Source organism: Parus major, chromosome 3 (genome assembly GCF_001522545.3).
Source record: "Parus major isolate Abel chromosome 3, Parus_major1.1, whole genome shotgun sequence".
Classification (NCBI taxonomy): domain Eukaryota; kingdom Metazoa; phylum Chordata; class Aves; order Passeriformes; family Paridae; genus Parus; species Parus major.
In genome coordinates, this window is record NC_031770.1 from 4700216 (window position 1) to 4726623 (window position 26408).

The 26408-nt window shown below is 41.8% G+C and overlaps 1 protein-coding gene across 2 annotated transcripts in view; it reads left to right on the forward strand.

Annotated features, from left to right (window-relative positions):
* PLCB1 (phospholipase C beta 1) overlaps window positions 1-26408 on the forward strand; it is a 331414-nt gene that overhangs the window by 249662 nt on the left and 55344 nt on the right. For both annotated transcript variants that reach the window (XM_015620526.1, XM_015620527.1), the window contains exons 17-31: window positions 2745-2829; window positions 3923-4047; window positions 4319-4473; window positions 6178-6342; window positions 7457-7556; window positions 9552-9656; window positions 10153-10262; window positions 14643-14775; window positions 15582-15635; window positions 16148-16367; window positions 19483-19663; window positions 21745-21821; window positions 21912-22001; window positions 24092-24149; window positions 25158-25244. In XM_015620526.1, the coding sequence (XP_015476012.1) occupies window positions 2745-2829; window positions 3923-4047; window positions 4319-4473; window positions 6178-6342; window positions 7457-7556; window positions 9552-9656; window positions 10153-10262; window positions 14643-14775; window positions 15582-15635; window positions 16148-16367; window positions 19483-19663; window positions 21745-21821; window positions 21912-22001; window positions 24092-24149; window positions 25158-25244 (1745 nt within the window). The remainder of the gene's footprint in view (window positions 1-2744; window positions 2830-3922; window positions 4048-4318; window positions 4474-6177; window positions 6343-7456; window positions 7557-9551; window positions 9657-10152; window positions 10263-14642; window positions 14776-15581; window positions 15636-16147; window positions 16368-19482; window positions 19664-21744; window positions 21822-21911; window positions 22002-24091; window positions 24150-25157; window positions 25245-26408) is intronic.

Consider the following 26408-nt stretch of genomic DNA (forward strand, 5'->3'; position numbering starts at 1 on the left):
TTACAAGAACACAGTGGGAAGGAGATGTGCCTTCTGGAAAGGAAGCCATGTGAATCCTAGCACTACAAGTTGATGCAGCTGTTAGAAAACTGTCTCATGTAGGGTTTTTTTCCTCTGTTCACATGCCTTTGCCTTTCTGAGTTTTGTTTTTTTTTTGTAAAGATCCGCTGCTGTCTGGATTTTTCTCCTAAATTCTGATGTGACTTTTGATCAATAATACAGTTTCAGTGAACTTGTATTATTAAGGAATTAAATTTTTGGTGTTTGTGTCAAAAAAATACATTCTGTGATAAATACGACCCTAAGTGGTAAATGCTGCTGGTTGGCTAAAGAACAATTTAGGTGTTCTGGTCTTAGTCTTGGCCTGGACTCGCTGCTGGATCTTCATTAAATGAGCTGAATAAAGAAGGGATTAATGAGAATTTCTTTTCAGTTTGCTATCCATCCAGCTGTTTACCAAAAATTTTACTTTTGTTCACTTGACGTTACTTTCCTAAGCGTAGAGATCCATACTTGTCTTTTTTACAGTTTCATAGTTGTTACAGCACTCTTCTAATTTATTATGTTTTATTCAGAGTTTGTTTGGATTTGTGATCCAGACCTCTGGAGTGATAACAGTGCCTCACTGCTTCTGTCATTCACACATCTAAAAAGTGCATTTTCTGGTCTTGCATCCAAGTTGGTAACAGAAATATTGAATAGAAGTGGGTCTGTACCAGTGCCCTGAGTGCCCTCACTAGAAAGGTTCCCTCTTTTCTGGCAGCAAGTAGCTGTAACTGTGTTTTTCCATGTTTTTCAGACAGTTTTCAATGAGTTATTTGTTCACTCTGCAGTTAATTTGCTCCTGATAAGATAGCACAGTGTAATGTATGACGAGAGAGAAATGTCTCTCCTGCAGTCTTTTCTTCAAAGGGCAGGTCGCTTAATCATCTCCAGATACTACAAGGAAATAATTGTTCTTATTTTAATTACGAGTCTGATTAAGCTCTGGACGATTGGTAACCAAATCCTTTAACAGCTACCAGCTCTGGTTTCCTACAGATGCTCTACTTAAAGACAAGGCTGAGAAATAAGAGTTTATTCTTCCAGAAATCCTAGAGGCTACATTCTAAATAGGATAAAACCAGTATATGTGTGTTGCTAGTGCTATGCCATCAGTAGAGGGGTAGATGGAATAAGAATAATCTCAGTGTCTTTATGAGAAGCTGAGATGGAGGTGAGCCAGCTGGAGAAAGAAAGGATATTGTGTTTTAGAAAGGAAGAGGGAGTGGTAGGAGAGCAGCCTTTAGGGAATAACAGGAATTTTTTACCATTAGGGGATAACAGCTGTGAATAATAGCAGTGGCATGATGGTTGCTGATTAGAAATAGGGATCACCATAAAGGGTGAGTCCCAGCTCTCCTAGAGGCACAGAATTACTTTTGGAAACCCATGTTCATCCTCTGACTCTTCAGCACGGGCTGAGAATGGTTTGTAGTTCCCAGGCTGGCAGCACATTTTCCTCTCACAGTGGCCCAAACAATCCAGTTCCTGATTTCCTTGGATCCACTGCTTCCTTTTTGGCTCCCTATGAGGACAGTGCCCACCTGTTTCTGTCCTGCTCCTCTGTGCTTTTGTTCAGTTCTGTCCCTCCCCTGCAGCTTCGCAGTTTGATTTTAGGGAGCTGGCCAGCCCTGCCTCCTGCCTGTCCCCGGGTTGCTGCAGTACAATTACAATCATTTCTAAACTGGGAGAGGCCAGGCCTTTCCTCTGCCTTACTGTTTGCTTTCAATAAGGTGGTGAGGCTGGAGAGATCCTGCTGCAACCCAGGCACTGATCCCCTCATTTTTAAACAGATCAGTGCTGAGTGAGTTCATGGATCTGACCTCCAGAGCTGTGGCCCTTCTAGGCAGGCACACTGCTGATGGGGATGAGGTGGGAGGCTGTTAGTTTACAGAAATCCTTACCTCTGAGCAGCAGTGAGGCTACTGAAGCTAGCAGGGCCCTGACTGAGGCTCTCTGCTGCATCCTGATGCCTCGGTGCACTGAAAGGCCGTGCCCACATCAGGCAAAGGTGAGTGACAAGTGATGCACAAATTCATGTTTACTCCTAGTGGCTCAGACGTGGAGGAGGAGCTGTTCACCACTGGCAGATCAGAAAGTTTGACCAAATTAAACAGACCATAAAAGCCAAAGGTTGGGGATTGGGTGTGAATCCCTGCTGGGACACAGGAGTGCACCTTCAGGGATGGTTGGATCGTGGTGTTTCATGGCTTTGACAGCTGTGACCTGGCCCCTGTACTGAGAGTCACTGCAGGCACGGCACTGCTCACTTTAATCTGAAATGGACATCAGTTATCACAGCTCCAAGTGGCTCCCAGCCCTCACATCAGCCTGCAAAGACAAGCCAGAGATCCAGCCATGCCCACAGCGAGCTGCTGCAGCACCTCTGTGCCACGGGTGTGATCTCTGGGCTCACCCTCACATTTACATCCACCCGGTGTTTTGCTGGACCTGCAGCTGGTCCAGCATCAACCTGGGGCAGCACCAGTGCTCTTAATTTGGGCAGTGCTGATGTGAGTGCAGCTGGAGCTCTGAGTGTGTGCAGAGCTGGGTCACTGCTGTCAGCAGCCAGGTGTAAATTCCTTGGGATCAGGGTGCAAAGAGCTGGTGAACTGTAGGTGTGGGATACAGGGACTGGGACTAAACCAAGCGAGTTCATGCTCTAACCTGTCACCGGCTTTATCTCCCCTCTAAACCTGCAGAACGCAACAAAAGCTTTGAAATGTCTTCCTTTGTGGAAACCAAAGGACTTGAGCAGCTTACAAAGTCTCCTGTGGAATTTGTGGAGTATCCTTGACTTTCAGAAAGCGGCTTCCTAAGTCTTTCTATATCTGAGATCTGCCACAGAGCTTTATTGGAATTCAGAGACAGAAGCTGGGGAAATAGGGAACCCAAATGAAATTTGTAGATTTGACTGTCTTTCTAAATGGATTAATTGGCCTGAGTTCTGATGAGCTAATTTAAAAACTGGCATGAGTCCTTGTGCTGTGGGCTAGGGCTAGAGGGAATAGGCATAAGTGACATATTGAAGACCTAATTCTTTGTATTCTGATTGTTGAATTTGCCATCCTGTATGGAGTGGTAAGAATTATGGGGAGCAAATTGTCAAAATGTGGCTGACTTTTTTGCAAAATCACATGACAGTGCTCACTTTCATATCATACCTCTACTGATTTCTTGCCACACAATTTCTTAATTTTTTTGAATTTTTATAACTTCTAAAGAAAAGATAAAGAACATTCTGGTTAAACTTTTTGATGTTTCTCAATATCTCTCCTCATGGTTGCAGTTAAGAATGAACGAGGTAAAATAGATAAACAGATAAAACAGTGCCTGAAAGGAGATTAATGGAAAAATCTTTCCAAAGATTGCCTGCAGCACATTCTCATCTCAGAGATTTGTAGACTCAACCATAAGATGTGTACACTTGTCATTTCTGTCCATGTAGAGGCTAATTCTAATCTCATTCCAGAAAAGCACTTTTTAACTGATCACCTCTCCCTGCAGCAGAGGAAGATTCAGTGTTCACAACCAACTGGCTTCTGTAAATGTCATCCTAGGAAAATCCCACAGTAGGAACCATAAAGATAAATGGGATTTTATTAATATGATATTCCTAATACATCTGCCTGTGCTTTTTCCTTACTTATTCTGTGCACTCTATGCAGGAAGAAGCAGCACCTTTAATTGCCCTATATTTATCATATTTATTTATCCTACAAGACTGTGGACATCTGGAAGCATGATGGTTGCCAGAAATCCAGCGAGGAACCCATTGCAATTCTGTAAAGAATTACCTGCATTTAACCCTGCAGCTGCACTTCTCACTTGCCAGGTGATTTTTGTCACACGTTCTCTACCTTAACTACTCACTGTTCAGATACAACAAAATGCAGCTGAGCCGGATTTACCCAAAGGGAACACGAGTAGACTCTTCCAACTACATGCCACAAGTCTTTTGGAATGCTGGCTGCCAGATGGTCGCCCTCAACTTCCAAACCGTAGGTAAGTCCTGCTGTTCTCTGCCTTTGGAAAGCTCTACATGTCCACTTCTCTGACAGACTTGCTGATTCATTGGTAGGAATGGTTTTATTTGCCAAAAATTATTGTAGAGATTAATGGATACTATAGAGTTTTTAATTAAAATGTTTAACCCAGGTTTGTAGTGCTTCTGTTACAGTCAGTATGAAATTACAGTTATTTTTAAACATTTTATTGCTTTTTGAAATGATTATCTGTCCATAAAATAACTCTCACCAATTTTTTTAACATCCAGATTTGTCTATGCAAATAAACATGGGAATGTACGAGTACAATGGCAAAAGTGGGTACAGGTTAAAGCCAGAATTCATGAGAAGGCCAGACAAGCACTTTGATCCATTTACTGAAGGAATAGTGGATGGAATAGTAGCCAACACTCTGTCTGTCAAGGTATGTCTCTAGCTGATGGAAGTGCTCTCATGGCAATGCCAGAGCATGGATATATTTATATTTCTGTGGTGCAGTGGCCTAGAAAATTATTATAGTAAGCCAATAAAATAAAATTAATTTAATTTCACAGAGCACACTTAATTTTTAAATTCTGCCTCGCATTTCACATTGTAAGATAAATCAATATATTTTTATTGTATGTATTCTTTGCTATAGAAGTAATTATGGAATCACTGAATTGGGAAGTGAATGGATTTAGGAGCAGTTTGGCTGTGTTTTTAGAAACAAAAGGCTGGATTTAAAACATGCTGTTGTGAAGTGGAAGGTTGGACTGGAATAGCTAGAACACTACATGCTTAGTATAAATAAATTTGTCTGGTTTTCTGAAAGTTCTCCAGCAGAACTGTGGAACCATAAATGTCAGCTGCAATTCATTGCCAAGTTGTTTTTCCTTGTTCCTTTTTAAGGACCTCTAATGAAGTTCAGGGACTGCCAGGAATCTGCAGATGGGGAATTACCTGCATAAGTGTTTAAGGGGATAGATGGCATTGGCTGTGACAGGGGGACAAATTCACTTGCTGTATCTCCAGCTATAAAACCATAAACTTTCTGGAGTCCTGCTACTCCTTTAATGGACTCATCCATTTGAACAGCCTCTTTATTATAGAGTCCATCTGCAAAATATCCTCCTGTTTTCACTGAGGGAGAACAAGTATTTCCTCTCAGGCTGCAGGCAGAAGTGCAGCAGAGCCCTGCTGGGAGGGATGTGGATAAAGGAACAATCTGGTGATACACAAAGTAACAGAAGAGGATGTGTGGGGTGACCTTTTGTGGTGACCTGCAATCATGGCAGCTTTCAGGCCACTCCTGTGGGTTTAGAGGCACTTTGTTCTGCAATTAGAGCAAATGGAGGTGGAAGTCATTGAGCAGCTCTTAGGAGATGCACAGCTTTTTAACGGGAGTCAGGAGACAGCTGGCAGAAGGCAGCTGCCTCTGCCTGCTCAGGGAGGGCTCTGCTGGTCACAGTGTCACACACAGGCAGAGCTGGCACTGGATTAACATTTGCTTTAGGCAAGCCTCAATTTGTTAAGGTATGGTGACACTACTGCACACTCCTGTGCCTCTTCAGCTTTCTGAACAATTGCAAACCTGTTAAAAATAAGAACTGGGAAAGACCAACTATTTTACAATTTTATTTTCTTACTAAAACTCCTCTGTGAAGAACCTTTATTAGAATAGAAACTTTTAAGATGGTTTTCTCCCTCACAACTAAAAGCATATATATAATTTCTCTGCCATTTAAACCTCTGTTTTTTCAAGCATTTTTGAACCTGTTGTTGAGACTAGATAGAACTTAAGAGTTCTCATGAAATAGGCATACTGACTGAGGAAGAGATCCAAATGAGTATTCCTGCTCAGGGAAGGGCAGCAGCATGATCTCAACCACATTATTGCTCATAGGGGACTTGAGGACCACAGGGTCACAGGAAATCAGGCCTCACAATTTGTTTTTCTGTGTCTGTCTGCAGTTAAATATTGTTGGGGGTTTTTTTTCTGTTTCTTGTGGGTTTCTTGTTGTTTTGGTTTTATTTTAAATGCCCACTGTCTGCTCATTAATGAGAACTATGCATCTGCATTACAGCCACTCATTTCCTAATCCACCACAGCAATCTCTAACGATGCTCCTTTGTTCTTTGGCTTTAGATAATTTCAGGTCAGTTCCTTTCTGATAAAAAAGTCGGTACCTATGTGGAAGTGGACATGTTTGGCCTGCCAGTGGATACCAGGAGGAAAGCTCTAAAAACCAAGACCTCTCAAGGCAACGCAGTGAATCCAGTTTGGGAAGAGGAAGCCATAGTGTTTAAGAAGGTCAGTGTAACTTGCTTCCCAGAAAGGAATTGTACTTTCTTTTCTCCCTGTCCAGTGGTGTCTTTCCACAGCTTACTGAAGCTTTGCACTGGTTAGAAAGCAGGAAAAGACATTCTGAATAGTTATTTCATAGTTCAGCTGCTTTTGCTGAGCTTTTGCTGAACTTTGCTCCAGCTGTGGCAGCTGCTGCTAAAAGAAGCGAGCCTGAAGTCCCCTCGGTTGTTTTGGTGGCACTGCTGGAAGCAGCAGCCGTGTGGATGGAATGTGCAGCAGGCACAGATCCCAGCAGCAGTTCAGTGCCATGGCCATGGCAATGTGCCCTGGCTGAGCAGCCCTCCTGGGAACCTGGGAGCAGGACAATGGGAATGCACCTCCAGCAGCCTGGCTGGCTGAGCTGGCACAGCCAGAGCAATCAGCTGGCCCTGCTAGCCACTAGATTGGCCTATAAAGTCACTGCCCAAGTGATGAAGACACAAATCCCATGAGAGGAGATGAGACTCAAACTTCTGAGCTGCTCATGCAGTATTACCCAGACTCAATTCTCTAAACTCCAAAGGTGGCAGCAAACACTGAGCACCACGCAGTGGGAAAGTTTTATTGCACTTTGCAATGTACCTGCAGCCAATATTTGAACAGAACCTCTGGGTTTTGCTCTCTGAGCACCTTGGTTAAGTGTATCCTGAGTCCAGGTGCTTGTAAAACAGTTTCTTTCAGATTTCTCTCAGCAAGTGTAGCTCACAATGATGTTTAGACACTTGGTACTTGCAGCAGTGCTCTTTTCCCTGAATATTTGGCCTTGTGAATGGCTTTCCTTTGGCAGCCTGCCAGAGCTTAAGTTTGGAAACATCACTTGCATTTTTCTTCTGTAATGAACTTCTAATTAGTGTACTTGGTTTCTCTATTTAGTTAATGATTGTGCCTGACTGGCCCTGTGCTCAGAGAAGCACAGGCTGCTATTTTTAGTAGGTTGAAAATAAACCAGAGAAGCTCTTCTTGTTGCTTTTTTTTTTTCTTTCAATGAGTGATAAATTTTAGCATGTGTTCTGTGTTACCGATGGAAGGAGCTGCTTCATTCAGAGCTGAAAGTTAATAATGCAACAATATTGTCTTGCAGGTGGTTTTGCCTTCCCTGGCCTGTTTAAGGTTAGCAGTGTATGAAGAAGGAGGGAAATTCATTGGCCATCGGATATTGCCAGTCTCAGCAATTCGACCAGGTAAAACCTTTTTCCCCATCCAGGCAAACACTGTGTGGTGAAAAGAGACAGCAAGGCAGAATCTCAACTGCTCTAAACCAGCAGCCACTCAGCAGCCCCATAGCAACTGAGGACTTGAATAATCTGTCTTGGGTTTGAAAAACAAAAATGCCGTATTTCATCCAAAATTTAAATTTTTAACCATCCAGGAAAGCCAATGGAATTAAAGCATTGGAGGCATAGCTGGCACTTCCTTATCTCCAGTACACCACTTTCATGCCCACAGGTTTAAGCTAAAATCTGCAACTGCACACTTTTAAGAAGAAAGAGAGACTGCAGCAGCCAATTTTGATGTCATCTTTGTGAGAATGGGACGTGGCTGGGAATTAAAGCAAAACCTGCTCCTTTCAATGTAATTTGTGCACACACATGAAAGACTGACCTATCTGCCAGCTGTTGCATCTCTGCAATACCTTCAAATCAATCCAAAATTACTTTCATCCTCATTGCTGAAAATTAAAAAAAAACTATAATTATTTGCCTCTTCTAAATCACATGATTTCTATTATCATTAGTGGCCACTTAAATGAAAATTACCTTGTGTGACAACTCTGGCCACATTTTTCAGGCCAGAGACTTGTTAGAGATCCTGTTTCAGAAAGATGCAGTAGCATTGGCAGTTTGAGCATGGGAAGTGTTTAAATTCAGTGCCAGATTTTCCAGTGAGGGGAGGAAACTGAATTAGGGCAAGCATATGGGCCATGAATGTACTCACTGGAAAAAGAAGAGTATCTGTAACTACCCTGTGCCTTATCCAGCACAAAACTTACATATCCTGTATCTGACAGCTGGCCAAATTATTCCTGAGGAAGAATCTCCACACTTTTTCATGAGCAAAAAATTTATCAATCCAGCAGACACCTTTTTTATGCCAGCTGCATTTTCTGCTGGCTTAATGGATGCAGCTTGTTTCCTGGAGGATCTGCTGAGTGCCAGAGGAAGGTAGGTGGTGACTGGAGAGGAGAAGTGGGGTGGGAAGGATTTCCCTCTTCTGGTAAGTGAAATCTTACCAGAACTGTTCCCCACAGACCCATTCTCTGTCCTTCTGGCTCCAGCAATCATCACTTTATCATCAGTATGTGATGGAGAGCAGCCTGTTGGTCTGAGTTTGTGTCCATGCTGAAAACTTGCTGGAGGAAGTTGAGAGAACTAAGAACCCTTTGTAATATGTAATTTCTCTCTTTTCTGAGATGTTATTGGAAGTTATATCATGCTGTCACATAAATCCACAGACTTGCCACTATTCCCAACTCAAGGATTTAGCCATTCCCTGCAGAGAGAGTTGCTTACATCAGCCAGGTGAGGATTCCCCCAGATAAATGCATCCTGCTCCTGACTTGGATCCCGACACCTCTCACACGTGTGGCTCCCAAACTGGACATGACAGTGCCATAAGATGGTCAAAGCTTGGACATCAAGCTTTCAAAACAATCTAGAATCTCTCTTTTTACAGATGCATTCATAAGGATGCTCACACAATAAGATTTATACACACAAACATGTTCTGTGGCCATCATGCCACATTGTATATTTTTACAATCAGATGCTGTGTGTGGATGGGCTGCTACATCTCAGTTTACTTTGGCTGTTCAGATTGCTGAGTACTACCAGGCTCACTTTTGAAAATATAATAAGATGTACTAAACTAAAAAAAATCCAGACATAGGTACTAAAACAGAATGTATGAAAAATTGAAATAAATTGCCATTTTTAGCATTAGTCACATATGTAAGAATAAACAGAAGATTTCATTTTAGAGACTGCAGTGCCAGATGCCTTTCCAGCAGTTTGTACACTTATCCCTACAGCCCTTCAGGTAAACCTTTCACTCCCAGAAGTCCCTGGAGCTTCTTACTCAGTGGGAGCCACACTATAAATAACAAATGATAGCAGAGATGCATTGGACATGCCTGTGGAAGGGTTTGTTATGTGAACTGCTTGTTCCTCATTTTGCAGGCTATCACTACATCTGCCTGAGGAATGAGAGGAACCAGCCTTTGACACTGCCAGCTCTCTTTGTGTACATCGAGGTCAAAGACTATGTACCTGACACTTACGCAGGTAACTCGGTATTATACAGGTAATTTTCTTGCTGGGGAATATAAAGGTTAATTGAAACACAAAATGCATGGGGTGTGGATGATTTGCTAGGCTGGGATAACAGTCCTGTGAGCAAAGGTCTGCATCTGGTGGATCATTGTGTCTCCTCACTCCTAGGAGATGGCCTGATTTACAGCACTTTGCCTGAGGCTTAGCATTAGGGCCAACTCTTATTTTCAGCAGATTCCAAAGGAGGAAATGCCTCAGGCACTTGCTGTTGGCACACAAATGAAACTTTGCCTGCAGGACACACGAGGATGTAATTGTTGCCTAGATAAAGTGCCATGCTCAAGGGTGAGAACTGTTTTGGCACTGGCTCTAAACAGGAGTAAGGTTAAATGCCATGCAGTGAAAGACCATTTTCAGGCAAAAACACTATTATGCCTCTTTCTTAAAACCTGAGTGCTGGAGCCATAACATCAGGGCTTTGAAACTGAAGTATTTGCCTTGTTCCTAGATGTGATTGAGGCCTTATCCAATCCAATCAGATATGTAAACCTGATGGAGCAGAGAGCTAAGCAGCTGGCTGCACTGACTCTGGAAGATGAGGAAGAGGTCAAGAAAGAGGTAAGGGAGGTCTCTGAGTCTCTGGACATCATGCTACACTATTTAAAAGCACCTACTTAGCTTAGAAAGACAAATACTGAAAATCCCTGGGAATTGTAAGTGTTGATTATGTGAACACCTGTAAACATCTCACCCTGAGGGAGGCTGGGACACAGGACACCCCAAGCAGCATTTCACTGTCAGTGCGGTGTCACTAAAAGCAGTGTGGTGTGCACTGAGCAGGCTGATGTTCAGAGGTAAAGAAATGAGAAACTGTTTTATTTGTGTGCTCTGCAGTTTTGCTCTGGAGCTACTGAAATCTTTGTGAGTCAATGCCCATTGTTTTCCAGTGTGCTGCTGGTTCTCCTTGCAAAAAAAGACAGCTGTGTGTCAGGAGTTTTTCCTGAAAATACTACAAATTGCAGAGAATTTCAGGCTGTCTCTGGAGAGGTCATTCTGCTGAGAAACATTTATGTATCTCAGATTACGGTAGATTCTCTGTGGGCAAACATGTCCTAAAGAGACACAGGGTAATCATACAATATTTTAGGTGGGAAGGGGTCTCTGGAGTTCAACTGATCCTTTATAGATGTTAGAAAGAGAAATGAAGAGGGAGGAGACCATGGAGTAAATAAATAGTCAGGCATATTGTAGCTCAGCTGAAAACTATGGGAGCCACAATTTTAGTTGTTAGGTGTCTGGCTGTATATGATTATCTGCATACCCTGTGAACCTTTTTTTCTGTATAATTGAAGGTGTTATGCACCCAAATGCACAGATGTTGTGCTGAGTATAATTGAGAGCTCAGCTGTGGTTTCTGATGGACTCTGCATGTTCAAACATTCAGTCTCTCTGTCCCAGACACTGTCACTGTCACTTCTAGCAGTGTTTGATAGTATCAGCTTGGTCTGTCAGAGGTGGCTGTGCCAGGTGTTGTGCACACCAAGTGATCAAAAGGCTCTCAGCACAGTCTCTAGCAAAGACAGAGAAATGCTTTTTAATCCTAAACTGCCCTCTGCTCTGGTGCCTGCCTGCTGCAATTCTCAGATGTGCAAAACCTTGCTGAACTAGATTTTGTAACCAAGAATACATTCCCAGAGCAGACCAGAAGAGTGAAAGTCATTACAATTCAGTAGCCAACAATTTACTCTTTGTGCAGTGTCACAAGTTCTGCTGAATGAGGACACTGTGAAATGCTCAATAGTATCTTAGACATCTATCTAGGACACGCTACACATGAGATTCTATATTAATAGCAAAGCCTTTTTTTAACATAATCCTTTAAATACCTTAGAGGTCATTTTTACTTTTGAAAAACCACAGATTTTCCTGGTATATACAGGCTTATTTGTTAGAAAAATTCTTGTCTTAGAGTGTCTTCTGCAGCAAATGGAAGTAGGAGAGGTGACTGTCAAGGAGCTTGGAAGCTCACAGGATAAAGGTGGTTGCTTTGGAGAAGCACAGAAATACTTTGTAAAAGAAAACTGTAGTGATTATGGTCTGTTTGCTAAAAATGTGTGTTGAGTTAGGTGGAGCACCAAGGAACAGGGACAAAACTGCCACTGTCAGTGTTAATCTGAATTCACCAGAGTCACCTTCTATTTTAAAAGCACTTTTTGGGTAAGGTATTTCAGTCTGCACTTGGAAATCTTGAATTCCCTGACCATGTTTTGTGATGACAATATTTTCCTAATCTGTCAGTCTGTTTTCTTCATTTTCATTGGCCCACACCAATCACATCAATTAATAATTGCAGGTACATTCAGTGGCAACACAGCTGAACAAACCCAAGTGTGTTTGCCAGAAATGAGCACCTGATTGCACCTGGATTCACATTTCCAATGCCCAGTTTCAAGCTTACACACTATAATTGATTGTGTGCAAAGCTGAGCTGCCTCCCAGCACAAATTCCATTCCCCACACCTCTTTCCTTCCTCTCACACACATTTTTGATCTGAGCAGCTGTCAGAAGAAAACTGAGAGGTTTTTGCTATGTTTTCCTTGCTGTAGAAGTTTCAACTCAACCTCTGTAGGAAGTTCCACAGTTTTGTCACAGAACAACAGTGAAATAAACTACCCAATAGTGAATTGTTTTAACCAAATAAATCAACCTTTCTTCAGTCTTCACATGACCTTATCTGTTAATGGTAATGGCCAGTGTAATCACATAAACAAAGAATGCTGAAGAACTGGCTGAGGTTCCAGTGTCTTCCCTAAATTTATTTACAAAGTTACCATCATAAATATGACAGGAGTTCCTACCTTCACTTTTCTTGGTCAGTTCTTGCTCTCCAGCCTGGCCTGAGAGTTCTCAAAAAGAGTTCTTTTTGGGGACTGGAATGTCTGCAGTGTGAGTTTTGGACCTTTCAATGAACACATTGTAAATCTCTAAGAGCATACAGGTAGTGAAGGTTGTCCTCTCTTCCCCTGCCAAGTGTCCTTTAGAGACAGGAGGAACAATCCAAAGGAATTTGCAGAGAATTCCTTGGTAAGAACTAATCCCAGACTGAAAGTAGCTCCTTTACTCTGTAGAAATAAAAATAGACCATCTAGATTCCTCCGTGGGTATGGATCTCTCTACTTAGTAAATGCACTGTATTGCAAGGGACATGGCAATGTGAAATAGAAAGTAGTTTATGTGAATATTAAAACTGTAAATTAAAAGGCTGGATTACATCATGTTTTTAAAACAGCCTAAAAGGAAAAATCCTTTTTTTTTAAAGGAAAAATCATGTTTATTTTAACATTCTTTTGGCATAGTGTGACGAATTATGGGAAGAGAAAGTGGTTTTTAATGAGATGAGATTAGATTGCTTGATGTAGTGAAAATTATTCCTTATTCACTTTGTGATCCTGTCTCAAATTTCTGCTTCAGTTTCTGAAAACGGATGTTTTATGTCCCAAACTGACAGGTTATATTAATAGTTCCTCAACAAGCTGTGATGCAGCATTTCACAGCACATAAAAACCAGGTCTCAAAAGAAGATAATACCCACTTCCCATGCAATGAGGCACAGAACTGCCAGAAGTTGGGAATTCTGGCTTTATTTGTATTAAATGTTGATGATCTGTGTAGCAAACATTGTTTTTATTAAACTAATGAACTGCAGCCTGAGGAGAGCTGCAAGGATAACCACATCTGTGTGTGTCACAGCTGCAGCTTTTGCCTGTCACATTGTTCCTCTGTTACAAATGTTGGCTAAATGAGGTTTTTCCATATTTTATTGCAGTCGTTCCTGCTTGATATAAATGAAGTTGTTGGCACTGGTTTTCAATTGCATCATGTTTCTGCCTACAGTATTTCTCTCCTGTAATCCTGGTAGGAATGAGGCTGTTGAGACAGGAATTGTTTTGCAATTTACAGTGTAGTGTCAGGGCCAGGCTGAAGGAAACCAGCAGCAGGAGCAGCACAAAACAGTTGGATCAAAATCTATTTTGCCTCTATTGATGCAGCACAGGCTGATATTTTGCAAGTGTGGAGTAATCACAGGGCAAAAAAAAACCCAAGTGTGGTATCCTGCCTCTGCATGTAATGTGATTACCATCAAAGAAGGAGATGGAAGCAGCTGAAGGAACAAATCCAAAACTTCCCTGAGACACCATGGCAACGGGCCCCTCGCAGGGACAGCAGGAAGCAGGGCCTGGCCATTTCAAAATAAAAATTGCTTTGAATGACCTTCTGTTTGCTGAGTGCCAGGTGCCTGCTTAAAACCTGATGGTCACAGGGACAATTTCAGATGTTCACTGTGTAGTACAGTGCACGCTGCAAGCCTGAGCTTTCAGGAGACTGGAGAGAAGGAAAAGATTGTGGAAAATGCTTAAATATTTGGATACCACAGATGTGTTCATGCAGCAGAATGGAGGTACTGTTTATACATTATCCTTGGAGTGTAGTTACAAGAATATAAGATCTTGGGAGTCAGAAGGATGTTCCTGTTTTGTGAGAATGGTGAATAATGATAGTGCTGTGTGTATCTATGAAATTTAAAAGTAATCTCGTGTACACGTTTTGTTCACAGCAGGGATTGGAGGAGCATTCTCCTGCCAGCACCTAAGGTATTTCTAGAAAGATTTTATGGCTCTTCAATGAAATACAGCCTTCACATCTGGTGCAGCTAATATAAATTGTACTGAAAAATGTCCCTGATGAGTTATATCTGCTTAAAATACTTTTTTCAGAATAATATGTGCTCCATTTCTTCTTGAAATTTACCCTGCACAAATGAGCCACCTGGGTTACCACAGCTCTTGAGGATGTCTTCTTCTGTTGTTTTATTTTAGAATGATTTTTAGATTCAACATCTGCAGAATTTTACATTTAAGAACCAGGCTAAACTGGACCTGCAAATAGATTTAGTCTATTAATTGGGAAGAATAATGTGAATTATCATGTGATTTCAGATTGACCATGGGGATGCACCATCTGAAGCTAACAATGAACCCAGGCCAACACCAGCAGAAAATGGGGTAAATTTCACTGCCTCCCTCACACCGAAACCAGCAACTCAGGTTGTCCACAGCCAGCCAGCACCAGGTAAAAAATACAAGCAACAGAAGAAAGGGAAAGAAAAAAAAAAAAAAGCCCCATCTTTTAAAAATATGTCTGGATAATATTTTTTCAAGTGCTTTGTGTTTAAAGAACAAAGGTGGGAAGTTGTGTGTGTTTGTTTTGTCTAAAAGATGTAGAAATTTTCCCACCACTTTTCTCTGCTCCAAATATCTTCTACTTAACAGTAGCATTAGTGGTGAAACTAAAATTCATCACAAGCAAGAAAACATGCTGGGGCTTCTTGTTGTTGTTGCAAATGCAGGAATCTCTTGGAACTGTTTTTACAACTCTACCTCATTCATGCACGTAGTGACATCTTACTCCACACACAGAACAGTCTTAGGCACTTCTTGTATTGACACACCTCCTAAAGCAAATGCTTGTAAAACACAATTTTTATAATTTTATGACTCTATAGGCAAGGATGTGAGTGACTTCCAAGGAGCTGGATTCATCCTGTGTGCAGGGATTTTGCAGTGACATCATAACATGTAATGTAGTTGTACTGTCAGCCTAATTCTACTCCTGTGACTCGTGTGAGTGGTATCAGGGAGTTCAGTCCTCCTTATCAGTAAAACAACACAGCTCAGGTGGGTTTTTGGAAGGTCACCTTTCTGTGTTGGGCCAGAGGGCTGATGTTTCCTATGTTGCTCCTCTCCTGCTCCAAATATGTATTTTCTCTAGTGATTAATAACTGCCCATGTCAGGGTGTGTCCTGTGTAACAGTCAAGCAGCACAGTCAGGGCTGTTCTTTTAAAAGAATTAGAATTAAACATCTCTTTTACCTCTAGGTTCCGTGAAAGCACCTGCAAAGACAGAAGATCTTATCCAGAGTGTCCTCACAGGTAACAATTACACAGGTTACACTGCATGAATGATAAGCTTTTTGTCAAGAAAAACATCTTTTTTATGAAACAGGCCATCCAGCATTTCTTCCAGTAATTAGAAGTGCAGTAACTCCTGGAAAATGTGCAAGCCAAGTGCTCTTCCTCAGGTTTGAAGTAAGCAGTGTTTGTGCCAATTTCATGGGATGGGTGCCAGCAGGGAATTGTTGAAATTGTTGTCATTTCACAAGTACCAAGTTACCATCTAACACAGGGAAAAGAGCAGCATTATTGTGAGAACAGAAGCTAAATTTGTTCTGAATGTAGTGAATAAGAGTGGAACTGTTTTATCCCAGTGCTTTCAATCCAGTTAGCTTATTTCAGGTAACACTACTCAGTTCATGCCACATTTCCTTTACCCACAGTAAACAAGCAGGCTTTGTTTCATTCCTGCTCATGGCAATCCCTGGCTCTTCTGACTGAAATCCTGCACTGCTGGAAAATTGAAGAGGCTTTTGTTGTTATCATTGCAGAAGTGGAAGCACAGACCATTGAGGAGCTAAAACAACAGAAATCCTTTGTTAAACTTCAGAAGAAGCACTACAAGGAAATGAAGGACCTGGTGAAGAGACACCACAAGAAAACCACCGACCTTATCAAAGAGCACACGGCAAAGTACAACGAGATCCAGAACGACTACCTGCGGCGGAGAGCAGTGCTAGAGAAAACTGCAAAAAGGGACAGCAAGAAAAGGTGGGTGAAACACAGCCTGCCTCATCAGTGTGCTGCTGGGGACCTTTACTAGGGCCTTCTTTTACACTAGAGAAATCATATGGAGTTGACAGAGCACAGAAAAAAATCAAAATCAGAAGGTTAATGGGGGATGAGAGCATTGGCTCTGAGTTAGAGCCTTGGAAAAACTCAGGCCACAGTAGAAGGCACCAGATGTAGAATTAGGGCAAAGAAGCACCTGGAGATTATAAACATCTGACTTCTACTTGAATGATGATTGATCCAGACCCCTTGGGGATCCCTTAATGATTGCCAGCTTTGCCTCTGCATGAACACCCCTTCTGTGCTTTCTCTTTCCAAGTCTTGCACCACCCTGTCTCTTTCTCTGTCCTGAAACAATTTTTATATTATTTATTTATTATTTCTTTCTTTTTATTTATTTATTATTTCTTTTTATCAGTTTGAAATGCAAAGGTTACAGTGAATTCTTGCTAAGTTTTCTTTCCACAATTATTGCCTTGTTCTTAATGTAAGGAACTGTAGGTTAATAAAGATGAATTTATAACTCCTGCAAAGCATATACACACACAGAGCCAATCCACGTCAGATAATCTTGCAACTGAACTTTGATTTCTTCCATTGGTGCATCCTTTTTGTCTTACATCATTTATTTTTTAAAGTAACTAGATAAGCACAAAAGCTTATCCTCTTAACTTTTACAAGAAATTGATGTAGCTGCAGTTCTTCAATATGATGGTAGTGAATGACCTTTTTTTAAAAAAAATTACTTTTTGGTAGAAGATGATCAGAGAAAAAAACTGCAAGCCTGCTCTGGCTGCCAACCTTGTTGATGGTACCTCTAAATGTAAGTGACTGGGACTCAGGCCATAACTTGTCCCTGGGCAGGAGCTTATTCATTTCAGCTTTCCTGATGACAGAATGTCATTGAGCTTAATAATAGGTTGACACTCACAATATATCTGTGTTCTGCTGGCTTTCACTGTTGCCAGTTTTCAGGCTTCCAGGTTCTGTAACAAACTCCCTTTAATGACTGGCTGTCAACTGCAAGCACAGGGATATTTTATCTGCAGTGTTTTCCATCACCAAAGTGTGTGACAGACAGTGGCAGGCAAAACAACAGCACATTTCTGTCTTTCCTCCTATTCACATTTAAGCAGAAAATCAAGCTGAATAAATAAAATGACTCATTTGTTTTTGAGCAAAAAGAGATTAGAGGTTTTTTTACTGTGTTGTGATCTGACTGCAAACCACTGATGATGTCAGGCAGTAAAACCCTGCAGTCTCCTACGTGGAGCTGCCACAGTGGCGTCACAGACGTGAAGCTTTATGTGCAGATACAGACAAGTCTGGAGGTTAAATTTTAAAAAAGGCATGAATATGTTTTCAAGGATTTTCAAGCTTGCAAGTACATATTATCTCAAACAGCAGACTTCTGACAGAGCACTGCATCCCAAGGAGAATGGGGATTTTATCAGCTTAAATTATTGCTGACACTATTTGCCTGTAACTGCAAAGTATAAATCACGACTTCACAGGAGTCCCTGTATCAGATGGCCATAAAAATGTGTTGTCTCTGGTCAGGAGCAATCTCTGCTTTATGCCCTTGTCTAAAATTAAGCCAAGATTCAGTAAAGCCATTGTCTACAGGAAGTTTGAAATATTTATTTATACACATGCATAAGTGTTTTGTTGGTGTTGCTCTGAAGTTTCTTTAATGATCATGTCCCATAAAAAACAGCCAGGATTTTAGCCAGTGTTTAGAAATAGGCCTGATTTCATTTTTCCAGAAATGCAAGAGAAATGTCAGCTTTAAAATACATGTTGTGTAATGGCATAATATGCTGACTGTAATATTCATTAATGCTGTCTTCTGGCTCTGTAATGTTTAAATTACCCTCACCCATCACACTGACACCACTTAACCTCTTAGCAGAATATTCAAATACAATAAAAATACAAGAAATAAAAGGAGGCTACCTTGGGATTCGTGTCCTCGGACGGATGAAAGCAGGATCACATTTTTTCAGGTGAAGTAACTCTAAGTGACAGCAGCTGCACACTTGAACCTGGGAGAGAGAAGAAAGGCAGAGCCAGTTCTCTGCATTGTAATCTCGGCACATTTCTGAGGAGCAAACTCATTTTTCTCCCTGTGTCAGCCCTCCCTGTTCAAGGTTTTGTTGTTTTGTCCATCTCCTGCGCTGTTCTGACGTTTCCCAGGCAACTGATTTAGCACCTGAGCATGGCAGTAAACACAGCAGCAGAGCAGGGACACGGCATAATCTTATTTTTTTAATGTATTTTCCTTGGGTTTGGTTTAGTGCTGGCCTGAGAGCGATACTGGGTTTGCTGCCTGTTTTTCTCTTGGGAGGGAGGTTTAGTGTCATCATATCTCCTTTCACAGTCACATCTATCCTTCCTTCTGTCTTAAGAAAGAGTAAATCAGACCCAAACAGTTCCTCAGTGTTGCTTTTTAGCTTCCTTATTGTGTTTTCCTCCTGGGAGTTGCCTGTCTGAGGTTTCCTCCCCACTGGTGTCTGAAGTCAGCAGCCCATGGAGCACTTTGCTGTGTGTGCTATGCATGGCATTTCCTGCAGGGGGGAGAAAACACCAAATAAAGGGATGTTCCTGCCTCGTGAAGCGTTTGGTAAATGCAGATGTAACGTTAAGCTTTTAAATTTATTGCTGAGTGCGTGCAAGGATGACTCGGTTTCCAAAATACTCAGTGTTCACCCCTTCTGCTGAAGGCTCTGCAGCTTTGAAGTTCAAGTTGTGTGTGGAAGTGGATAAACAAGTTCCATGAGCATCTGTTCATGGGAAATCTTGGCAGTTGCTTTTGTAGCTCATTCATTAACTGTGGTTGACACCACCCTGGTGGGTCAGTGAAATGAGGTTTAAAAGCTGTAGCCATCCCATAAATAAATCATTAATAATTTCTTTTTCATTAAATTATTGAACTTACTAGGGCTAAAATCACTTCTTGCTCTGTGTGTGGTGCTGAAGAACTTAGAAATGGATTACTTATAAATATCTGACTTAAAAAGGCAAATTTAAATAAATAAAGGCAGTGTGTAGGTGCTGGTGACCGAGACCCTCGGGGGGTGCTGTGTCCTTGCAGGTCTGAGACGAGCAGCCCCGACCACAGCTCTTCCACCATTGAGCAGGAGCTGGCTGCTCTGGACTCCGAGATGACCCAGAAGCTGGTGGAGCTGAAGGAGAAGCAGCAGCAGCAGCTGCTGAACCTCAGGCAGGAGCAGTATTACAGTGAGAAGTACCAGAAACGGGAGCACATCAAGCTGGTAGGTTTGTGGTGTCGAGCTCAGGGTGAGTGAGCACTGACAGCACTGGGACAAATTCTCATTTACAGGGGCTTCCTTCTTCTTGGAGTCCCTTCCAGAGCTTCACTTGCCTGTGTTCTGCTGCAGCTTCGAGGGGCTGTTATGTCACTAACTCTTCCAACAGCTTGGAAGGCTTTGGGTGGAAGGCACAAAGGCAACAGGATTCCTGCCACCTCTGGTTACGTAACTCTGGTTTTACTGCAGCTTTTGGATGATGTTCCTGTTTTGTTCTGCCACTTTTTCAAACCTGCAACACACAAGGGGCCAGGATTAGCCAGAAAATAAATTGAAACACTATGAAAATTTCAAACTTTCCCCAGGACCGAGGGTTGTGCCAAAGAGTGTTCCTGTGGCAGATGAGTGCTTTAAGGGGATGCAGGACATATTCTGTATATGGTAAAGAAATATTTTGCATTCGTTGGTCCAAGTCAGCTTTGTTTTTACAGCTGGAGTTTGGCTGACAACTACAGCAGGATCATAGGCCCTCTGAGCTGGAATAGAGGAGCTTGGGCAGATGGAAGCTGATACTAATGGATGTTTGTAGGCAGAAATGAACATTTTTAAAGGGTGTTATGGGAGTGCAAGCTGTTTCTCAACTCCATTTAACCCCCTCTTGCAGTTTTTTCTATTACCTGATATTTTGCCTCCCTCCTGTTGGGTGAAGTGATTTGTCTCCTCTGCCCTGCCAGCCAAGAAGAGCAGGTCAGAGGAGTGATTTGTGTGTGGATATTGCTCAGCAAAGCCCCTGCACAGACTGATTTCCATGGGTCACAGCACAGAGCTGTGATGTTTATCCCCATCCCTGTGTGAGTCCCAGCTGCTCCAGGGTGGGTGTGTGCTATGAGCACAGTTACCTGCACCACAGGGGGACAGTCCCCATCCCAGTAACAGCTGGTGGCTGCATCTCAGAGATTTGAATTTTTATAAAACAAACATTTTAGATCCACATCGTTGGGATTATCTCATGAGGTAACTCGTTTCTCATTGCAAAATGGGAAATAGCATTTCTCAAAGCAAAGTTACATTTCTGGCATTATTCTGTTAGGTGGTGGCACAGTAAATTCATTTTTTAGCACAGAACCTTCAGGCATTTTTCCCTCTGAGCTGTGAGGAGTTAATATTCCAATTAAAATTTGCCTTTCAGCTGAGAGATTCTTTCTGATGGCTTTCTTTTAGAGGGGAGCCTATTGTTGGTACCTTTCTACTTTTATCTAAGGAATGAAAAGTTGGATCAGACCATGCCTTGTTATACATTCCTGGCTCATCACCCTGAGAGGGTGATTTTACAAAATCAGACTTAATCTAGAAGGGTGATCAAACCAAATGGGTCCCATTTGCCACTTTATTCACTGTTCACTGAGCCCTCCCCAGGACTCCTCTGCTGTCAGCATCCCCACCACGGGTGTGCCTTTTGTTACTGGCTTGGGCACAAAGGAGATTGAACCCACAGCAGATTTCAAACCAATGGCTCAGAGCTTTGTTCATTCTGTGACCAAAATGTAGGTTATGCTTCTTTGTGCTTGGCTTTCATAGCTGTCATGCCTGATTCTCAACATCCCCCTGACCACTCCAAAATCCAAACCATTCCTTGTAATAATCCTCATTACAAGAGAAATGTTTTTAACCCTCACAGAAAAACCTGGGTATTCAGTGACACAGGAATTCAGTTGACAATTAGCATTGTGTAAATTCAATTTGTGACCCCTTAGGATTTTTCACAGGCATTTTCATTCCTAGCAAAGAAATATATATGCTTTCAAAAGAAATATATTTTGGTTTTACATTTAATATTGTGAAACTGAATTACCTTGGTATACAGAGAGGCAGCAGTTTCTGTGTGAGTTGGATATGCACCCTTCTGGCTGAAATCCACAAGTTAATAATGTGTTTACACTGATAATAATGTTTACTGGCTTTTGATCATTGGTGATTAATCTGGGAATGGTGTAACACTTTCATGCCTGCTGCAGACTTTTGAGGAAATTTGCCTCTATGATGTTTAGCTGGAAATACATATTTTTATTTCTCGGGATTTTTTCTAGCTAATTCAGAAGCTGACAGATGTAGCAGAGGAGTGTCAGAACAACCAGCTAAAGAAACTGAAAGAAACATGTGAAAAGTGAGTGCTGTTCCCTTTATCATTGATTGCTGCTCCTTGTGGGATTTGTTGAGATACTTTTTGAACTTCCCTTTATATTTTATACTTTAGAGAAAAGAAAGAACTGAAGAAAAAAATGGACAAGAAGAGACAGGAGAAGATCACAGAAGCAAAGTCCAAGGATAAAAATCAAATGGAAGAGTAAGTATATCCGTAGATTCACATCCTTATACAAGATTTTTCACAGCTGGTAAATCAAAGGAAGGTCTCGACCCTAAATCCAAGGCAGCCTTTAGTCAGACCTCACCAGAGTCCTTTCCCTGATAATAATTTCATTTCCTGGGGCTAATCCAATCTCCTGTTCTGTGAGCAGGGAGAGCCTGGGTCAGCAGCAGAGGTGCTGCAGTGTGGAGTTGGTTTGTTCCTGGGAGCACTTTATGGAGCAGTTCCCCAAAATGCTGTTCATCCAGGCAGCATTCCTCTGAGCAAATAGCCTTAATGCTCCTGTTCCTGCAGGGCTGGACTGCATTTTAACTTGGGTTTCTATTTGTGAGCTGTCTTTTCCTCTTAACTCTATTAAAGCTGCTCTCCAGAAGCAATGGCAGCACCAGGCTGAGGTTTACTCTGTTTTTGGGATAAACTCCCCTCAGTCACTGCTAATGATCCCGCACCAATGACAGTGACACTTTGGGGAAAGCTGAGCTCTGAGGGTGCAGCATCCCTGTGCAGGCACAGCAATACTAATTCCATTTATGCACCCCCAGACAGCACAAACTGCAGTTGTGCAAGTTGATTATGTTCTTCCCAAGGGCACACTATCCAGGTTTGTTTGTCCTCTTTCATTTGTTTTGGCAAGCAGCTCAAAAAGAAAATGGAGCATTTTAATCTTGCACTGCTATTCTTGTTACCAGTCTTTACTTTAGAGCAGTTAAAAATACAAGAGGAACAAACAAAACAAAACAAGAAACCCTCTAATGTTTGAGTTTTACCACGTAACAAAGGCACAACTGTGTTTGGTTTTCTGTAGGTTTACACAGGTTTTGGAGCCTCTCAAGAGAGAATCTGTATTTGGTAACACTGAAAGGAAGCAATGAAGTATTTCAGGTAGTTTAAGAATCAATCATTAAAAATTTCAATAAACATTCTATAAAAAAAAAACATGAGAAAAATTTATTATGAAAAAGAGGGAGAAATACTTAATATAGTTAGAGCTATTCAGAGGGCATGGAATTAATATTAGAAAAAAGGAGTTGGCCATTATGGAAATGCTGCAGCAGTAAAAATCAATTGCAGTAGGAAATGATTTGCTGAGAGGTAAATGAGGCACTAGTGAGGCTCAGGGACAGACAAGTAGCAGTTCTTTTCTCTTTCCCTTTCTTTTTTTTTTCCTCATTTTTCCCAAAGACTTTCCTCTGTCAGGCTTTTCAAAGAGCCCTTGAAAGAGATGAGGTGGGAACTCCATGGGAATGTCAGCTTTCCCCTGTCAGTGACACAGCTTGTCCTCTCTTTGGGAGCAGGGCAGAGAGGTGTGAGACCTTCAGTGAATCCCTTTTGAATCATTCTGGCTACTCTTGTTCATCTAAGGCTTTTACACATGTTTGGGAAGGAATATTACACAGATAATAATCCATTAATATTAATATTAATTGTTCTTATTTAATATTTTTACACCCAGCCAGGCCTTGCCTAAATCCTCCTAATTTTAATGCCACCTGAGGAACAGTTCACAGGTCTTGGCTGAGGCAGTCAGGATTTGGAGTAACTGGCCTGAAACTGATCAACTGAAGTAGCCACAAATCGTTATTTTATGTGCATTTTTACCCCTCTGGGGGGTTTTGTGTTCAGCCTTTGACTGATGGTTACCAAATAACTCTCAGAGTGTGACATAAAGTTCAATTCCCCCTGAGTTCAGCTCCCGGGGGGCTGTTGCCAGCAGTGCCTGCTCTGGCAGAGGCTGCTCCTCTGCCACACCGTGGCACTGTGCCTCTGCTCAGGGCTCTGCAGCTCCCAGGCTGACATCTGGGACTGGGAACACCACCAGCACCTGGAAAACACGGCTTTATCCTGTAGGAAAAGCCCCTTGGGGAAGAGCAGGGGGATGTTGTGCAGGTCACGGGGAAGGCACAGCCCTGTGCACAATAAAGGTTCAGCCTGGTACAAGGATGCATTCAGGGAGTGCAGAGAAGTTAATTAGGCAGATCCTTAAAGATGGCCTTGATTAGACAAAGGGTTGCAGGGAGTTAAAATGCCTTGGTGTGATGTCACTGACTCCAATAACCTGCTTCCCCCAGGGAGAAGACGGAAATGATCCGGTCCTACATCCAGGAGGTGGTGCAGTACATAAAGAGGGTATGTCAGGCCAGGGGCTTGTGCTGCATCTGGGGGGAGAAAATGTCACCTCTCATCTTTTAGATGACATTCAACTGCAGATTCTGAGCTTCAGCATAAAGATTCCACACCTGCTGACTTTCAGCAGATGCGGTGTAGACTTCACATTCCAGTTAAACTGGGTTTTCAGACAGCTCCTCATTGATTGTTAGTCAGCGTTTGGGGGAAGGTGCTGAGGAGGGATGATTTTAATACAATTTCATCTCTGAATATCCTGTGTGTATTCATGGAAAATGCACCCATTTTTTTAATGGGCTTGCTGTGTCACAAATGCAAAGATTGCATAAGGAAAGTCAATGAATATTTAATTGCAGAGTATATTTTAACTTTAATTGCATTTGTATAGTTACTGAAATGTAAAAAAAGCATTCTGTGAGTTCTGTAAACACAAATTAAAGAATTCCATTACAGTTGTTAACTTTTCTGAAGCTGCAAGTGGTTGACACCAGGCTGAAATCATGCACTGCAGTGCTTTGGGGTATAAAATCACTATGGAATGTGTGCAGCCATTGAATTGTCTTAATTTCAATGCAAAGATAGGTTCAAAAGTTGGCCTATTCTTGCTTAGAAGAACCTTGATTTAGGAAGCAACCTAAAGAATTAGTAAACTAAGCATGTTTTGTGTCTGAGTGCATATGGTAGTTTGACATTTATGTAAAGAAGTAAGAATTATTACGTGCATTATTAAGTGAATCCCAAAATTTATAATTTAATAACATTAGAAGTCTGCAGGAAGTCTTTAGACATTTCTGGTCCTGAATCTTATATGATGTGAAGTCTGATATGTCCACACCCAACTGTTGAACAGTTGTCCTTAGTGGTGTGTAATTTGTGTAATTTTATATTGGAATTGTTCTTAGTTTTGCTGAGAACACTTTAATTTTGATGGGTGGAATGTTTGTTGGGGAGGAGGTGGGAGAGTGAGGATGTGCAACCCATGCAAAAAGATTCTCTGCTCTTTTCTGACAGCTAGAAGATGCTCAGAGTAAAAGGCAGGAGAAACTTGTAGAAAAACACAAGGAGATTCGTCAGCAAATACTGGATGAAAAGCCTAAGGTAAAGAGTTTTTGACCATATGTTACACTGGTAAAATTGTCCTTCAGGAGAGAAAGAGCTCTTGCAGCAGGTAGGCTGATGTTTAAACATGAGAGAATCCACTGACAGCATCAGTGCCACCCTCACTGACACTCAGGGGGAGAGAAGTCAGCAGCAGCCTGGTGTGGGCACCTACTCAGCTCCAGATGGCGTGGGATGAGGGTTATTTTCAGCACTCAGGTTGTTCAAAAGCTGTCAGTGTAAAAGGTGCTGTGACCAGCAGAGTGTGCCCTTCCCTCCCCTGTGCCTGAGCTGCATAGAAGCAAAACACAGTTCCCATTGAAAGGAAAGAGAGATATCTCCTTAGCATGCTGCCCCCAGGTCCTGCTGACCATCCACCAGGATGGATTTCTCTGGGAAACAACGAGCTTTTTTACAATAATGGTGCTTTTTATTCTACATTGCTTGCTGGATTTCTCTGTTTGATTTTATTCACTGCATCTACACATAACATTTTGAAATGCATGTTTTTATCCTTAAGCCTGGGGGCTCACTCTTGCTCCAAGTGGAGCTGGTGGAAATTTTGCCACCAACTTCAGTGGAGAAGGTTCAGAGTCCTGCACTTGTACCTGATTTTCCTGTAGGAAGACCTAGGTATAGTCAGACTTCCATATGGAGGGAGACTTGTTTTCAGCAGGGTTCATATCCAAGTGTAATTCTTCACAGCCCACTGTGTCATGTCTGCTTTAATTTTTTCTGCTCTTGCTCAAACGTGTGTCCTTGGCTTCAGTTCTCATTCCTTGTCTGTGTCCACAGTCCCAATGTTTCTGTGTTACAGCTTGAATTCTAGCACTGGCTGTGAGTTAGTCACTGTTGTCATGTCATCTCTGTGAAGTAGCCAGAGAGTAAATTAGGCTAAGGGCTGAATAGCCAGAAGTTTACAATAGTTTGGGAAAATAAAAATGTTTGTATTTCCAGTTTTCTACTCATCTTTTTAAAAACGTGTTTAGAAATAAGCTGAAACTTTTTGGTGTTGTGGGCATTTGGGTGTAAAAAGTATACATATTTTTATGTTTGGTGCTGTAGGATCATGAGTTTAGCAGGCTTGCAATTTAAACACTGAAATTTCAAATGCCAAAGAAAAATCAGTTAGTGCTTCTAGCACGAGCTTTTCCTTGATCCTTG